At 37.4% G+C, this 18,875-nt stretch overlaps 1 protein-coding gene across 1 annotated transcript; it reads left to right on the top strand.

Annotated features, from left to right (window-relative positions):
* The first annotated feature begins 1,856 nt into the window (after nucleotides 1–1,856).
* On the top strand, nucleotides 1,857–12,551 carry LOC113585500 (protein mono-ADP-ribosyltransferase PARP12-like). Its single transcript, XM_027023016.3, has 12 exons — nucleotides 1,857–2,226; nucleotides 3,181–3,316; nucleotides 5,279–5,615; nucleotides 7,057–7,107; nucleotides 7,230–7,356; nucleotides 7,976–8,141; nucleotides 8,294–8,414; nucleotides 9,091–9,187; nucleotides 9,319–9,403; nucleotides 10,974–11,104; nucleotides 11,290–11,441; nucleotides 11,680–12,551. The coding sequence occupies exons 1-12, from the start codon at nucleotides 1,946–1,948 to the stop codon at nucleotides 12,222–12,224; spliced, it is 2,229 nt and encodes a 742-aa protein (XP_026878817.2). The 5' UTR covers nucleotides 1,857–1,945; the 3' UTR covers nucleotides 12,225–12,551.
* Nucleotides 12,552–18,875: the final 6,324 nt, after the last annotated feature.

Below are 18,875 nucleotides of genomic sequence, written 5' to 3' on the forward strand. Positions count from 1 at the left end.
AAGCTTAATTATATAAACAACTGATTGATACTATATAGCTTGATGATTCTGTATGGACTTTCATCAGCAGACAACTGGTCAGTGATCAACAGGTGCTTTATTTGCAAATTTAATAATATTACATTTTTGCTCATGCTTTTGATAATTTGATCTTTTGTGCCACCTCCTGGTTACAACTAGAAGAATATGTGAAAATAGAAAGACTGCAAAAAAAACAAAAACAAAAAAAAAACAGGTACTTTATAAAAGGTTTAAAGGGAGAAGGTATATATAACAATTCTTGTCTCACCTTTCCTGTGGGTGATCATATAATTTTCCTCACACTTGGGCTTTGTACCAGAGCCCTGGGAGTTTGAGGCTGTGGTGCAGTGTTTTCACTGATTGCACTCTTCTGGACTGAGATTGACGTTATCATTTCTGGGATCTGCTGGTGTCAGTCCTACATCTTAGGGGTCACAGCCCCAAGTGCCCATATCATCACTGGGACAACCTTTGTGTAACCTTCCACATTTTCTTTATTTCTTCTGTTCATATTTATTGGGGGGCAGGCATTATTTTGAGGTATTCATGGATGTTTCATGTCTGTTTCACCCTAGGTGGTGGATCTCATACTTTGTTCACCCTTCCTCCCTCCTTCCAACCGGCTAGTCAGCTATGTAGAGTATCCAGTATTCATGAATCATATGTTCTTTATGTATATAGCCTTTTTTTTTTTTTTGCTGTATGGCCAGTTACTATGGATTCTTGTTATAATTATGCCCTTAAACAACAACAGTTAGTACATGTGTCTGACAAAATGGATATTTTGTAGTTGTTTATATTGTTTATAGTGTTACTTTTTCACATTTACATTTTTGGCATTTTGCAGTTGCTCTTATCCAGAGCGACTTACAAAGTGCTTTGTCATTTATACATAGAATGTATCCTAGCCAGTACAGTAGGTTACAGTTCAAGATACCATTGAACTATAATATTGTTGAAATACAGGAATCCACTCTGTCTCTGACAACGATATGTGCAATAACAAACAATATCTAACTATACGTGATAGATTGCTAGAGTAGTGTTAGAGTAACGTTTCCTTGTATATGTGCAAAACGCCGGCAATGAGAGAGAAAACACAAAAATAGGCTCATCTTTGTTTGTGTAAAACCAATCAGCAAATCTCTGCCATTAAGTCAGTCCGTCCGACCAGTTCTGCAGCTCTGAGCACGGTTAGCTACCCATGCTGAGAAAACCATGCTGAGCACGGTTTGTAAGCGGTCTGCACTGAACTGTGACTATGTGGAAATACGGCTGGAGCGGTTACTGTCCGTACTAATATAAAAAATACAGCCTGCTCCTAATATGAGTACAATTCCAAAGGTTCTGTGTCCCTTAGCATTCCAATTCCACCCTTCCTTATTTCATTTCACTGTAGCCTATAGCAGTTCCTGATGTAGACTCAACTTCACACTTTTTTTTTTTTGGATGTTATTATAAGCGCCACCTTTTTATTTAACTATTCAAGCACAGTTTTATACATAATTTATACACAGAAACAAAGGAGAAATGTTTTTTCCTAATTAAATTGCTATCTCAGTCTGAATAACACTGACATGAGCAATCAAGTCAGGAAAAAACTCCAAACAGAAAACTGTCTATTAGCCTACTGCATTTATTATTTGACAGCTACATGTTATACCCTTATTTTTTATTATTGTCTATGTAGACTATTGGGCTAAAAACAAACAAACGATCAACCACAAAAACATATTGTCCAAATTGCTCCTGCAAATTGGGGGTTTTCTCCAACATGGCAACATCTCTTTCTCTTACCAGTGTAAGTTTCGTTTTCCATTCGTCAAATATCTTATTTCGCAATCCAACGTTCTAAATTCTTAAGCTTCGGAAATCGGTTAAAGGCAGTAGCAGAAGACCGACCTAATCCAAACGTACTTTAAAAATGACGGAACCGGCATTTCTTGTTAAACAGATATGTGCAAATAACGGAGCCATTGTCTATGATGATTTTATATCCAGTTTTAGAGGAACCGTCGCGTTTCGTCTTGTCGATAACTTAATCGAAGAAAGTGACCTGTTCGCAACCGTATATTTCAATGGACAGAAAAATGTTATCGCCAAAGCCCAGCTTAGATTGTGTAGGGCAAAGAACTGTCAAGGATGCATGAATTTACATCTTTGTAAATTTTTTCTACTTGGTGACTGTCAATATAACAGAGGAAGGTAAGAAACATTTAGGATCTGTTAATTAACAGTGAACCACTGAAAACATACCAAAAGTGGGCTGTAGACTATCTTTGTGGGTTTCATCTGGCGTACTCTGAGGCTCTTTGAACACTCAGTTCCTTCAGCGTTGTTGTTTTGTTTTTTTTTACTTCCCAAGCTGTCTTTCCTTACTTGTGTGGTGACAGTGGTCAGTCGGTCCAACTAATTATTTGGGGGAAAGGACCGATTTGGATTAAATAATCAGGAATAAGAAGGGCCCTAATAGATATGACGTAAGTGAGAGTTAGTAGAGTAAGGCCAAGAGGGTGAGACAGAGGTAAAGGTTTCCTGCCATCCTTGGTGTAGTTTATCTGTGTTTAGTTTTGAAGCTTCAGTAGGTACAACGTGAAAACGGGTTATGACGTTTCTGAAACTTTTAATCGATAAAAATTGTCCTTTGCTTCAGAACGGTTCCCTAAATAAAGGGGGTTCTGTATTTCAAATGTAAAACGGTAGATGCATGCATGTATGTGTTTATTTATTCATTTAAGGTTTATTTGATAAAATAGGTTTATGTTAAGTGAGACCTATTTATCAAAGTATAGTTTGAACCACCATAGATGTTTCTATTAATTACAAAATGTTTGCAGAATATTATAAGACCTTTATGCCAAAAAGGGTTTGCAAACTTTTCAGAGTGTGCCTGAGTGTGTGCACTTTTTGCAAAGTGTGCCTGAACTATTCTGTGTAGTCTCTGTAGATCTTTGTATGTGCTAAGGTAGTGTTGCTGTAAGATCCTTCATTTTGTTTGTTTTGTTTCCATTCTGTTTTTCTTAAAATTCTTTAAACTAAATACATTTATTTCACTGAGAATAAATGGATTTTCCATCCAGATCTGAGAGTTTTTTCCCTCCTTCAGTCCTCAAATAGGGCAGTCACTGCTTAAGATTGCTTTAATTTTCCCCTCTGCAGACGAGGATGTCGTTTTGGCCATGACCTGAACTCGGAACACAATGCCAGAGTCCTGCAGAAACATAGCCTGAACAGACTGGACAGGAGGGAGCTCTGCATACTGATGCTCCAGAGTGACAACAGCATCCTGCCTGCAGTAAAGATTAAGATTAAAATGCGTTTATTGTCTTCGAACAATTATACAACGAAATTACATGTGCAACTCCAGTTCAGTGCAATGTAACTCAAGTAACATACTTAAGACATTTAAACATGATGACTATTGCACTTGAAATAATTAATGTTCAAAAGATACTGCACTAGAATTTGTAGAGTGCATATAAAATTGTTAAGTGTGATAAATAGTTTAAAAGAATAAGAAATAATTTACTATAAACTGTTCTCATTAGTATTAACCTCCTTTAAAGATTCTATATTTGTGCAGTTTAAAGTTTTGATGGCCCAGGGAAAGAAACTGTTCTTAAATCTCTTCGTTCAGCACTTGATACTCCTGTACTATCTGCCAGAGGGTAAAAGGTTGAACAATGCTCCTTCTTTAAATAGTTCATGCATAGCACTCAGAAAGTGCAGTCTCTGCTATGCATTTTTTAATAAACGCTGTAGTGTGGCTTGGCCAGGAGAGATTCTCTGTGATATGGGTTACAAGGAACTTGAAATTGAAAACCCTCTCCACGCAGTCCCTGTTGATATAGAGTGATGTTAAGTTTGAGCTGTGCCTCCTGTAGTCAATGACTATTTCTTTTGTTTTGGTGGTGTTTAGTACCAGATTATTTGTAGAACACCACTCTGTCAGTTTCTGTAACTCATCGCAGTACGCAGTCTCATCACCTCTGGTTATGAGTCCTACCACTGTACTGTTGTCTGGAAATGTAATGATGGTGTTGGTGGGGTGGGTAGAAGTACAATTATAAGTATACAGAGCATACATAAATGTGCACAGAATGCAGCCCTGCGAAGAGCCAGTGCTTAGCATGAGGGTGGTGGAGCAGTGCAGGCCAATTTTGACTGTTTGAGACAATTTGTAAGGAATTCTTTTATGCAAATGTGAAAGGGGGGGATGCCTAATGCAGACAGTTTGTCAACAAGTGTATTGAAAAAGACTATTGAAGGACGAGCTACAGTCCACAAAAAGAATCCTTCTGTAGCTCTCCGGATGTTCCAAATGGCGTAACACTGCATGGAGCGCTGTAGCTATGGCATCCTACATTGATCTGTTTGCCCTGTATGCAAACTGGTGTGGATCAAAATTTGGAGAAAAGCAGACTTTGATGTGGTGTAGGATTCATCTTTCAAAACATTTCACAAAGACTGACATAGTCTGTAGTCATTGAGACTATTGAGGGCAGTGGTAGTTCAGTGGTTAAGGCTTGTAATCGGAAGATTGCTGGTTCAAGCCTCACTATTGGGCCCCCGAGTAAGGCCCTTAACCCTCAATTGCTCAAGTTGTACTTAGTCATAATTGTAAGTTGCTTTGGATAAAAGCATTGGCTAAATGCCATAAATGTAAACGTATTCTGACTTCTTTGAGACAGGAATGACGGTAGTCATCTTTAAACAAGGTGGGATGGTAGCTTGCATCAGGGAAAGACTGAAAATTCTGGTAAAGATTGCAAGCTGGTCAGCACAAGCTTTGAGTACTTTGCCAAGTATCCCATAAGGTCCAGTGGCTTTCCTTGTCATCTTGTGCTGATTACTTTTATTCATATTACTTGTATTCTGTAATTGTTTATAAGATTCAACACTTTGTAGATTAGGGCTAGATTCCAAAAAAAGCATCATAACACAGAGACACAGAGATGGTAGTGCGAGTTTCATAATGAACACTTTCACTCATTTAAGTGAGCTTGATACTGCGATACATTTGGGAAACATTGTCTTGTGACCCTTTTCCCAACCCTCTGAATCAATGTTTTGCATTAAATATTTGGATTTTATCTAGCTGTCATACAGGGACGGAAACCAATGTAAACAAAAGTCTGTGTATCATTGATTTTTTTTTTAATGACTGTGATGCATGATAGTCTAGTCAGTAATTGGTCTGGTATGTTCATGCTGTCAATAAGCTATCCCGCATAACTCCTTTTTGCCTCTTCCTCAGGTGTGCCACTCTTACAACAATGGCACAGGTCCGTACGGGCGATGCCAAGATGGGGAGACCTGCAAGAGGCTGCACATCTGCGAGAAGTACCTCAGAGGGCCTTGCCATTGTCCACGGGCACACGACTTCTACGAGCCCCATCCGCTGAGGACCCTGCAGGAGAGGGGCTTGCCCAACGAGCTCTTGCCATCTTTGAGGGATATTTACACCAACATTGAGGCTTTACGGGATCTGGCCAAAAGCAATCAACCGCAGCAGATGTCAGCTCATGCTAATGCTGCAGTTAGTGGCAGATATGGCACCAGTGATGGCTACAGCCTCCCTAAGTCCTCAGCAGGTACAATCATAATCCATTTATAAATCTTCTTGTAGCGGTGCTTCCAGATTGGGTATTCATAGCTATGAGAACCTGTGTCTAATGTCAATACAGAGTTAAGATCGATGAGACTTGTAGCATGATCTCATTACTGTCTGTACACTCATATTTGAGTCATAAGAACAAAAGTATTTACGAAGTCTAAAGTCAGCCATTTGGCATCAGCTGTTTATCATGTTTTGATGATCTTGGATTTGTGACAGTGGCAGGGAGGGAGCAAGACGTGACTGTGAGCACAGGCATACTTTATTCTCCATTAAGAATAAAGAAATGAGTACAGCAACAAAACAACATGCAGCACTGGAGGAGAGTACCTATGGGCTATAAATAAGGAGAAACAAACAAGGTACTCAGGTGATTGGGAGCAGGACAGGCGTGTGTGTGTCAGTGGGCATGTACCTCCGGCTGGGTGCCCGGCACACTGTGCCAGGATTCATTTTATTTTTTGTCATTCCTAAGAATTTACATGGGTCCTTCCAGATCATTCTGAATCATGTTAAGGTTGAAACTAATGGCTAGATTAGACACCTCTGTCTACAAGTATATAATCATGAGATACTTGTGCTTAATATGTAGAAAAAACTAATAAGATATGCCTTGCTTCTCACTGCCATATAAAAAGTAAAAATCTTATATAGAGTATTGTGTAAAAGTCTTATGCCACCATTAGCTTTGATGTTTTAGCAAAGGTATAATTATTTCTTTGTCTCTTTATTAAGATACAAATAAAATACAGGAAATATGTGAAAATAAATAAATTTTAAAAAATCACAATTTTCAGAACAAAATGGCTTCTACAAGCAAAAGTTAGTAATTAGTGTGACCTGCCTTGGTACTAAGCACGTCTTGAACTCTTTTGGGGAGACTGTCTTGACATTTTCTAAAGTAATCTTCTGGTACCATCCAGGTTCCATTCCATTTAGGTTTAAGAGAGACAGGTTCCTGCCATTGCTGAAGGGGAGGTCACACGAAATACTTGCCGCTGTAGCCTGTAGAAGCTGCTTTTTCTGTTTTATATATTCAAAATTGATACTTCAACCATGCAATTGTGTGGTTGCTGGTTGCAGCTTATAACATGGCATTATCATCATGGTTGTTAAAAGCTGCCAGTTACAGATGCATGTATGTATTCCAGGACAATATATTTGAAATCAGACTATAACCATGAGATCATGAGGTTAAAATACAGATTGTCAGCATTCGTGTATTGGATGTACAATTTAGGACTACAAGGCCTTATTACAGGGGACTATTTAATTTTCGTTTGTTAAAATAAGGTCCAAGGTTACTTAATACTAACACGGTCATTTTTGCAATTTCTAAAATGGAACTATGGTTAATAATTAGAACATGAACATTTTTCATAGCTTCCTTAATTATGATATTTCTTTCCTTTCCTCAGTGAAAACAGAGATTTGCATGTACTTTGTGAAAGGGAGATGCAAGCATGGAGGTAAGGCTACAGTCTGAGATACAAGTGTAACGATGCTGCTTTTCCCATAGCTTATTAAATGTATAGATAGCACAAATTGTAAGCTGACTAGAAAATAAGACACACTGTTTTCTTTCTTGAAGATTCGTGTCGGAAAGAGCACTCTAAACTGCCCTATAAATGGGAGGTTAAAGACGGACCTGCCTGGGTAGCTCTGCCTGACAATGAGGAGCTAGAGAAAGAATACTGTGACCCAGCTAAGACATACAGGTAGGATGTTGCAAGAGTAAACAAAACATTTTTTGTTTTAAAAACGTGTACATATTTTGAATGAAATCCCAGTAACTATTGCATTTTGACCCTCTCAGTGCATAGGCCTGTAGGAAAGGTTGCATATGACCTTAGACACAAAAGGAAATAAAGTGGCTTGCGTTTGCATGTGGAAGTGGTACTTTTACTGTGTGAAGGGAGTAAAATGCAATTGGTACAAGGATTTGATATAGAAATTTGAATAGTATTTTTAAATGTTTTAAAATGGTGTGACAAATGCACTTTATTTAGCAAAGCGATATCACCAGAGTTTTTAGTGCATGTAAAAACACATGGGAATGATAAACATGCAGGGTGTGTCTACATGTATCTCATTACTCATTGTCTTACACAGCATTTATGTAATATATAAAGGTCACAGTGTTGCTGATTTGCCTATTCTGTATGCAACTGACTTAAAACTCTGAAAGATATCCTAGCCACTAATATTTTTGAAATGGGCTTTTGAATTTCAAAAGTTCACCTAGAAAAGTTAATTGAAATTGATGAGGACCCCAAGCAAGGGCTGAGATTCAGACTATATGTACTTTCCATCTACCGCATTTCCTTTCTTTTGAAGCTCGGGAACTGAAACAGTCCATTTTGACACCATGACCCGTGGATTTCAATGTGTGCGGCGCCTTTCTACGGTGTCCTCAGTGGTCCAGCCTAACTTCATTCTCACCACCACTTGGGCTTGGTATTGGGAGGATGAGTATGGCAACTGGATCCAATATGCTTCCTCTGTAAGTATCAGCAATGGGTAAAACTAGAGGTTTCAGTGGTAAAGGAAGACACTCAAACATTTTCAGTTCTGGCTGGTCACCTTGAAATCTTTCCCCTTTACTACAACGAGTCGGTGCAGACTATAACCTAATGCTTCATCTGTGCCATTCAGAGTGCCAGTCACAATGTGGCTTCCATCACCAGTGAAGACCTAGAGCGAAAGTTTTTGGAGGACAGCAAAACATCAGTGGAGTTCACTGCTGGTTCCCAAACCTACATACTCAGCTTTGAAGGTGCCACTAAAGCCACATGCACCATTCATGGCATTTAGCTCATGCTTTTTATCCAAAGCAATTTACAATTATGACAACTTAAGCAATTAAGGATTAAGGGCCTATTTATGCTTACTGAAGGGGTATAAAATTAACTTTAAATAGCATATACAGTACTTTGCAAAAACCTTGTCACCATTAAATTTGTTGTTGTAGCAATGTTATAAATGACAATATATCATTTATTTTCATATTTTTATTAAGACACAAACAGAAAATACAGGAAATATGTAAAAAAATTAAAAACAAACATATTCATCTCCATTCTAGGGACTCATTTACCTGTACAATTTCAAGTATTCCCTGCCCCAACACAACTGATCCAGCTCATTAGCTAATTCTCAAGCCTTTCATGAGTGGGATCAGGAATATTTGAGTGCATAACCAAGAAAATCCCTTCATTACTGGACATTCTGCATATATTTTAAATGTATAGTAATATAATTGATTATATCAGTTAATGCCATGCAAACAGTTATGGAATTTGTATAATAAATATATTGTGGCTCACATTAAAGTAGACACTCTTGCATTGTTCTCTGGGACGCAGACAAGTTACCTTCACAGTTCAGGATGGACTATAATGTAACATGACATGTAGCAGACATGTAGCATAAAAAAACCTTTCTCTTTTAAGATATGATACAGACAAATAAACGATATGGCACCAAAAAGATTGTGAGACGTCGACCTGTATTTGTGTCTGCAGGAGATGCTCAGACAATCAGAACAAGGTAAGAGGATATAGCTATATATGAGAAGATTTAAAAGCGCATTTCCAAAGTTTGTTAATCTATTACTCTAGTCTGAAGCATTCAAGCCATAACATTTGTAACCACTGGTAACTCTATGTTTTTGTTCTCAGCAAAACAGTGCGTGGACCACAGATGAATTTTAAAATGCTACCAAGCCACTGGGATCAGGCAATGACACCTGAGACTGGTTACAAGGTGAGTTTGTCTTATGTATATACTGTGATTTACAAAAGCATGTTATATTTAAGTATCCTAAGTATCTTTTTTTGTCTGATGATTATTATGTCTTATTTGAGTCCTGGAAGTGCTCCGTTTGAGCACTAGGTTTGCATAAATATTGAAAATATGCCCAATCCCAAAAAATAAATATGGAGATATAATAGATAGATTGATTTATTGAGATAGATAGATAGATAGATAGATAGATAGATAGATAGATAGATAGATAGATAGATAGATAGATAGATAGATAGATAGATAGATAGATTGATAGATTGATAGATTGATTCTCAAGCAATCCTGCATTGTGGAGAAGGCCCTTTGCTAAAGAATGTATAAGTTATTCATACTGAACTTGTGGTGCTTTGTTGGAATATACTGATAAAAAAAATTGGTGACAGGAAATGATGAACTCTTATATTTTATAATGTTCCCAAAAATATTACTTGAGTTAGAAATAACATTGAGAAGAGGGCTTATCTTGTAAAGTGAACACTAATCTGGTTTCTTCACTCCTATCGCATTATAACTAGAGTGCAAGCAGGAGTTAGTATCTGATAATGATTGCGGGACAAAACATGCAAAATTCAGTGGCAGTGACTGGCTGTTTGAATTCTAGTAATCTGCAATTTATCAATAAGTAAACACAAATTAAAATTAATTTAATTAAGGAAAATTTTAGTTAACATGGATAAATTCACATGAATCAAATACCATAGTAGGGATGCAGCAGTACATGCTGTCAAATCATTCAAAACCGTACGACCCCTATGGTTCAATACATACATGTTAATTATAGTGTTGCGATCTTCCTGTCATTTTATGGTAATTTACAAACTCTGCTTACTGCACATGCACAGTATACATTCAGATGTACAGAACAACTCTGGAGCCTATCAGAATTTCCCTGGAGCCTGTTCGTGGTCTGTGTGCTAATAACATCAAAATTGAGAAGCGTAATTGGGACAGCAACCTGACTAGCATGGAAAATGTATTAATTTCACTTATTGTTTCATTAGTGATTAGGTCAATTCAATCTCAACTCATAAAGGTTTGACAACATGATTATTTCTCTTCTACCCAGAATTAGAATACCACTTTTAAAACACTAGTGTTGCTGTTAAGAATATTTTTTACTTAATAATAAAAGAAAGCAAGAACAAAATTTTTAGAAATATGTTGATAATGACCAGAGGTATAGAATTCACTAATGTGCAGCTACATAAAAATAAACCAAATGAACCAAACCAGACTCGTGGTGGATCAAGCAAGCAAATAAACAACAAAAGCAAAAAAAATGGGAAGAAAAATAAAAGGAATCAAATAAGTAAAAGATTATTCTTATCAGAGCAACTGGGAAAGGTGCTGACTAGGTCTGAGCAGGCCACTTAGCACATGGGAGGAAGCGGTTAACTGATCCGATTCTAATGTGTAGACATTACAATAATAGTACCAACTGGTAACGTAAAAAAGAGGAAATGTGTGGCGTTATGAACTGTTGGGCTTGACAAAGCTGAAGTTTAATATTGTGTATCACTTCACACAGAGAGTACAACTGCAGAGCAGTTCTAGTGAATACAAGGAGATCCAGAACCTGTTCAATGACACCATGCAAGTTTTCAGAATTGAGAAAATAGAAAGAATTCAAAACAAGGCCCTGTGGGAAGTATTTCAGTGGTATGTTCACATACATTATGATTACGAATGGAGTCAAAACAATTTGCCAAAATAACTGAGACTACAGTAAAAAAAACAAAAAAACAAAAAACATACTCAGTCCCCCATTTGGCATCTCATTTACATTTACATTTATGGCATTTAGCTGATGCTTTTATCTCTGCTGATCTGACTTGATTTTGTAGGCAGAGGGACCTCATGATAAAGAAAAATGCTGGGAGGAATGTTGCAGAGAAAAAGCTATTTCATGGGACTGACCCCAAACACATAGATACCATCTGCCTCAATAACTTTGACTGGAGAATCTGTGGCACCCATGGCACAGCCTATGGGAAGGGTAAATTCCTGAAATGTATATTTAAATGGTTTAATGGTAAAATTGCATCCATTCATGCTTTTGAAGTTTTGCATATAATATGTAAATGTATATGTTTTGCATTTACTGCAGCATGAGGTTGTATAGTGCATTAATTGTTTGTGCATTAAAGATATGTAAAACGTTTTGTTGTATTGGCATGAAGTTTTCATTAATTGTCCAACAAGATAAAAACATCAGGATTCTTCTCTTGATATAGGCAGCTATTTTGCCAAGGATGCAAACTACTCCCATAACTACACTGGAGACTCTGCAAGCCGATGTATGTTTGTTTGTCGGATTCTGGTGGGAGACTTCACTGTAGGCCACTCCAGCTATGTCCGCCCTCCCTCCAAAGACGGTGGAGATACCTTCTTCTACGACAGCTGCGTGAATGACTTTCACAGCCCCTCCATATTTGTGGTGTTTGAGAAGCACCAGATCTACCCTGAGTATCTCATTCAGTACACTGACGCAAGGCTCTCGTCGGCCTCCTTTTACAATCCAAGACCTGCTACTGTAAACAGGGCACCTCCTCCAACTCAGCCAGCTGCAGTTACCAGAACTGCAGCCTCGACTCCTTCATACAACCCTGCACAAGTGTCATATTCAACCTCCGTTTACCAACCAACACATGCTGCTGTAAATAGGGCACCTCCTCCAGCTCAGCCAGCTGCAGTCACCAGAACTACACCATTATATTCATACTCAATCCCTAAATCCACACCACCTCCTAAACGTGATAATTCCTGCACTATCTGTTGAGGGGATGGCTTAAGTAATTCAGCTAAAGTCAAAACCACAGTGACAATGCTACGTGGCATTAAGAAGTGCTTGTCTGAGATGTTAACTCTTTGATAGCAATAAATAATTTACTTTATGGCACCTGAACTGCAAAGCTTAAGCACAGAATTCTACAATCTAAATCTGGATGCTGGTAAAGAAGCCTTTGAGAATTAATTCTGATTACTGGCTTTTGACTCAGGCTTTATGACTCAGCATGAATATTATTCATATCTGAATTTGTCACATGAATTACAGCAAACAATTGTTTAATTCATTTAAAATTTTTAATAAAATATATTACTCTAATGATGTCTGATAATCTTCTGATTGAAATATTAATCTTAAAATACAAACATTAGAGATATATCTCATTTTGTAACACTTCCATTCTTATGTGTAATACAAATGTTGGGCTCTATAACTGCTCATAAATAATCAGCCCTATTTTCAAAGATATGGTAAGACTATGTCTTAAGCTTTCTGTATAATCACAATTTAGGTGTGATAATCTTACTTACTATCCTTCAAAGAATCCCCTAATAAATCAGCACAATACAAAGATGAGGCTTTGTCTAGCTAGCTGCTAGCCTAGCTCAGCTGTTCAGGAACACAGGCCAGATGCATCCAATGTTGGGGAAATAAATTGCCTGCCTAAAGATAACCTAAAGGTCAAGAGTTTTCTTATTTGTCAAGTGATAACATGCAAATTACAGTGTGATTAATATGCAGCTGCTTTTTTTGTTTGTCAAAGATGAGGTAGCCATGACATTTGCCCCCTATCAGTCAGGAGCTGGGGAAAGAAATTTGTATGTTTTTATTATTATTATTATTATTGTTATTATTATTAGTTATTATTATGTAAATGTGGGTATGTGACTACAATATTGATACTATAGGCTGTTAGCAGTTCACACAGGTCAAGGTTGTTCCAGGTAGCTAGTCTCTCATCTGGAAGACCAACTATAACTACAAAATTTAAGGCCAGACTTGGATTGGATTTGATGTCTAGAATCACACACGGCTGTTATGAGTGTATAGGGCCATATTCATAATAACTACCACCAGATTTAACATAGTCTCACATTACCAGACTCTAGGGAGTGTCTTGTGCTTTTTGCCACTTAACATGGCCAAGAACTGCCTACTATTGCAGGGAAATTAAATTCCATTGTCACTGAAAACAACCAATCAAGCCTGCTATTTTGGCATAATGTATAGGAGGAGCCAATCTTGAAAACAGTCCTTCTAAACAGTCCTTCTGTTAGCTATTAACAGAGAATTGGTCATGCTTGAAATAAATTAACCCCTTCCCATAGCCTGGCATCAAACAAGCTGTGCTGCTTCTCTTATTACTAACTTTTAATATATGCAAAAACTGCATATATTAAAAACTGCTTCTATAATATGTAGGTGTAATGTTTGGACGAGTGAGGTAGGATACATTTATAGGGGTTAAGACCACAAATGTGATTGGTAGGTGAAACAGGGAAACAAAACCAGAACATTACAGAAACAAAAGCAAAACCAGGGCAATAAGAAAATGATGTGCCATAGGTTATCAAGACAGGTAATACCAGAATATGTATGCTGTCTGCATCATTTAGCTGAAGTCTTTGTGGGAGTCTCCAGTATCTATGCAGTGTAAAGTGCCTTTCTAGATTGAATTGTATTGGCTTCACACACACGCATATAAATGTTTAGAATTCTTCCAACTTTATAAGAACATAAATACTGCATAATGCAGTGATGTGCTATTGGAGTGCAGCTACACAATGATTGATTTACCAGTAATATGATAAGGACAATGTTATTCTTTTAATCTCACACAAGATTCTTGCTACATCAGCTTCTTGACCTTGTAGCTGTTTAATACTTTAATAAATTGTCATTCATAATTAATCAGATTAATTGGGGTACCACCCTGATTAACAAGGAAAATTAATTAATTTTAACTAATTTAATGATTATTAAGTCAGACTCAACTCATGAAAGTTGCCAACTCAATAACATGATTATTTCTTGTCTACCAAAAATGAGAATATCACTTGTGGCTCACAAGTGTGATAATCAAAGTATATTTATTGAATAAACAGAGATCATGCAAAATATCATTGATTAAAATTCTTCTAAATAACCAGAGGTACTTCTAAAATTGCTGTAATATAACAAATGTAACAATGGAAGTAACCTAACAAGTTAAACTAGATTTGTGGTGGACCAAAGTAGCTACTAAATAAAAGAAAGAACAAAAGAAAAGAAAAACTGCTTAAGTAACCCGTGAAAATGATCAATTGGTCAGTCTACTTACCAACAAAGGAAACTTATTAACCAAGTGGGATTCATGCTGAGAGAGCATGAATAAATGTAACGTCTGTAACAGTTCATCACCGGCCACACAGTGAAACTTCAGTCTCAGTAAGGAGACTTTACTTAAAATAAGCTGCGATGGGTGAATTCCGATAAACACAAAATAAAAGAAATTAAGCAGAACCAACAAAACAAATAAAATATAAAGAATAAAATAGGGTAACAAGGAATTTGAGTCTGTTCTATCTGGTTAGTGATAAGCTAATGACAAAATCTTTTAAAAAATGTTTACATCTCTTCACTGAAGAGGAAGTAACAAGGGGAGGGGACAGTATTCAGACAACCCCAACCTTCTTCTTTCCATTTAACACTCCGCACAGGTACTTTCTCAGGTATATGTTTGGGAAAGGGCATGCCTTGCTTCATGCATAATAGTCTTAAACAAAAGGAAATCGTACATTTATTTAGAATTAAGTATCAAACCCTAGGATGGGTGGAGAGATTGAATAATCAATTAATTCCTTCCTATTTTCCAGAAGTTAAAAAAAAATACTGACATTAATATATTTTGTCTAATTGTTTCATGTAAGATTTATAGTAAATACAATTAGGAGTGGTTAAGAATTTGTTTACAATAAACATGAGGTCAGTAACATACAAGTGAATTTATCAGGATGAATAATGCAAATTATTAAGTAACAAGTAATGAAAAGAATAATGAAACAATGGACGCTTATCAAACAATAGAAGAAAATATCACAATTTGAAGATTATATTAAAACAGCCATACATTACTGGCTGATTACCATTTGACATCCGCAAGTTGGTATTTTGCAATGGCAAGTTGGTACTTTGTAAATCTGTAGGAAAGAGAAACAAACACACACACACACACACACACACACACACATATATATATGTATATATGTGTGTATACGTGTGTGTGTGTGTGTGTGTGTGTGTGTGTGTGTGTGTGTGTGTGTGTGAACATATCTCTTTGGATGATGGTTAAACCTACAAAGTGTAGAAGTCGGTCAATTGTTAAAGGTAAACTTGTGCAGGAAATGTTCATAGTTGAAGGCAAAGTGATTCTATCTGTACTGGAGAAACCAGTTAAGAGTTTAGGAAGATGGTACAGTGCAGCACTAAATGATAAAGAGTAGGTTATGAAGTTAAAGGCAGAACTGTTAAACACTATTAATAGTACTGAGAATTCATATCTACCAGTTAAAATGAAATTGTGGTGTCTCCAGTTTGGCATGGTACCTTATTAGATGGTCTTTGATGTTGTATGAGGTCCCAATTACAGAAGTAGTGAGGTTGGAGAGGGTCATGAACAAGTTTATAAGGGATGCCATGTTGCTTAAAGGTTAAGCACCACCTACTGTACCTCCCTGAAGATTCCACATTATCTTAGCTATTCAAAAAAAAAACTATGTAAATTAAAATGGAAATAACATTTTAACAGTGAGCAGTTAGGAGGCGGATGCATATGCTGAGAAGATCGAGATTTATTATGGGCAAATCCATAATCAGTCATTAGTATGGTCCAGGGTCATAGAGCTAACATGGATAGATCCAATATACTTCTTGAAACAAACAAAGTAATACACGATAACAGGAAAATGACTCAACAGGCATAACATGGCTTAATACATCCAACTACAGAGAACAAAGAGGCATAGATTGCAAACATAGGCTAGGCTTAACACAATGACCAGCAACCACGCAGGCAACAAGGCAGGTTTTACATACAAAGGGTAATGAGGACTATCAATGCACAGGTGATACAAATGAGGTGAAAACCTAAACAAGGCCTGGAACAGTAATGGAGAAAATGAACCAATGACATGAGACAGGGAAACCATGGAGACAGGATGCTAGGGAGGGCCAATCGTGACAAACATGTTCATTTCTTTAAAAATGACAAATTCAAGTAAATTGACGGAAAAACATGAAGCCGCTCTAGAAATTCCAGAAAGTTGCCGGATGATGCCACTGGTGTACAACAATGAACAACGCAATGATCAAACACCTTTATGAACAGACTGTGAATTTTCCAGTGCTGGCTCTTCAGATTCCCAATATATTTTTGAATTTGTTGAATCTGCAGTGACAGTGGGGGTGATGGTATATCATAATGAAATCCAGTCATTTAGATTTGAGCCAGAGAGCAACGAACAACCTGACCGGTAGACAGAAATGGGAATTCCAACTGGTGAAAGCCTTTTGTTAGCCATTATACTTAAAATTGATCCTAAAAGCGAAATGTATTACTAAAAGTAGTATTATCTATTAACAATTTCATTAACTAGTTAGCTACTAGTTAGCTACTGGTTATATTTGGTATATTACTGGTTATATTTCTCATTTTAATAGCTTGTCATCTAGCTATCTAGCTAACTAACGATAACTAATTAGCAGTGTTCCATTTTTCTAATAACCAATGTCTTAAGCTTGGTAATACATTTGTTTTAGTGTTCTAATATGTGGTTTTGGTAGGTTACTCGTGTGACTAGGCTATATGTGTCTAGCGTTGAAATGTGTGCATTAATTAACATTACATTCTCTTCTACATGGCTGACTTTAGTGAATTTCTAGTGCTAACTCCTTACCTTGAAAAAAAGCCCTGAAATAAACTGGCAAAGGGTTAACCACTCAAGTGTTTGAAAACAAGCTGGATCATTATGGAAAACATAGCTAGCTAGCTAAATAATGAACATTTGAAACTTTGCACAGAGATATTAATTTCTAGTGCTAACTCCATACATTAGCACTACACAATAGCTAGCTAGCTAAACGCAAATGTTCAGCTATCGATATTTTATAAAAGCGTCGAATTCACATTCATAAGATTCTCTATAAATCTCTGTAATGCAACTAGCTACGTGGAGTAGTTCTAGCCTAGTATGGTTTGAGCCACCAAAGTTAGCATGTCTGTCAGTTAGCTAGTAACATAGCTACGTTAGCTAAAGTGGGTGAAGTAACTTCACTTACGCGGTTTACTTCCATGGACACAGACTTTTGAACACCTCTCATTAGAGAGTAAGCAGATGGTCCAAAACAACTTACAATTATGACTGAGTACAACTTAAGCAATTGAGGGCCTTGCTCAGGGACCCAACAGTGGCAACTCGAGGGTGGTAGGGCTTGAACCAGCAATCTCCTAATTACAAGGTAACCACCTTAGCCACTGAGCTAACTATATCACAAGTGCAAATGGATTTGTTTGGGATTGAGGGATGTGGTGATAAAAAAAACAGTGGCACCAGTGGCATGGGGGTTGGCAAGCTGAAGCATATTTTATCAGCATGTAAAGTTAGTTTGTCGTACGGTCATTATATGTGGAGACACAATCAAGTGCTTAGAGCATTAGCGTGTTTGTTTGATAGTAAATGTGTAGAGGTTAGGGCATTGCAGAGTTGTATTTTTAGAAAAGCGATTAACTTCGTACAAGAAGGGGAGCATGTTCGAGAACAAGCACTGGTTTTAAATATTGGCAGATGGGGTAAAGCATGAGATTGGAAATCACTTGTGGACGTAGATTAAAAAAAACTGCAGGTCCCACAGAGGCCGGACATGGTGATGCGCTCGGAAAATAAGCGAATTGTTTATTTTATAGATCTTACAGTTCCATTTTAGGATGCCATGGATTAAGCTTTTGTAGGAAAAAGCTGAAGTACGTAGCTTTGTGGCTGAGGTGAAATAATGCTGGTGACATGCGCATATAAGACCAGTAGAGAGAGGAGCTGGGGGAGTTTTAGTCTGCCTCATGATTGCTTGTGCAGTTTGCCGTTGAAGGCCATAAATTAAGAGTAGCTGTGAAGGTGCTGTTGGAAGTATCTGAAAGGCTAACCAGTGGTTGTGAATAAGGAGAGCTCAGTATGGTTGGGAAATGACCCATAAAGGCAGAGTGGCTGAGGTTGTCATATAAAGGTGTTGGATCCATATATAACTGGTGGCATGGAGCAGGCATGGATGGTGCCAGTTTTAGTCACTAGGGAGCCCAGGATGGATTTGTGTTGTATTGTGTTGGAGAATGTTTGTGGGTAATATCCATGTGGAACTGGTGGCACTGAGCATGCAGTAATGGTGCCAGTAAGGCTGGGTAAGGCTATCATGAATTTTACGGTGGTGTTTGCTAGTGGAATTGTGTTTAAGAGGTGCAGCTAGGTTTAAAGTGAGCTTGTAGGGGATGAGTCTGGGACACTAGACTGGAGGTGTTGTGGGCTTAATTCAGTGAAACATTGACAAAGGGAGGTGCCTACCTGATGACCCGTGAGAAGAGCTTGAGATGTTGTGGGTTGGCTGAAGAGAGTAAGC

This window comes from Electrophorus electricus, chromosome 4, assembly GCF_041902795.1.
Source record: "Electrophorus electricus isolate QZ-2024a chromosome 4, ASM4190279v1, whole genome shotgun sequence".
Classification (NCBI taxonomy): Eukaryota; Metazoa; Chordata; class Actinopteri; order Gymnotiformes; family Gymnotidae; genus Electrophorus; species Electrophorus electricus.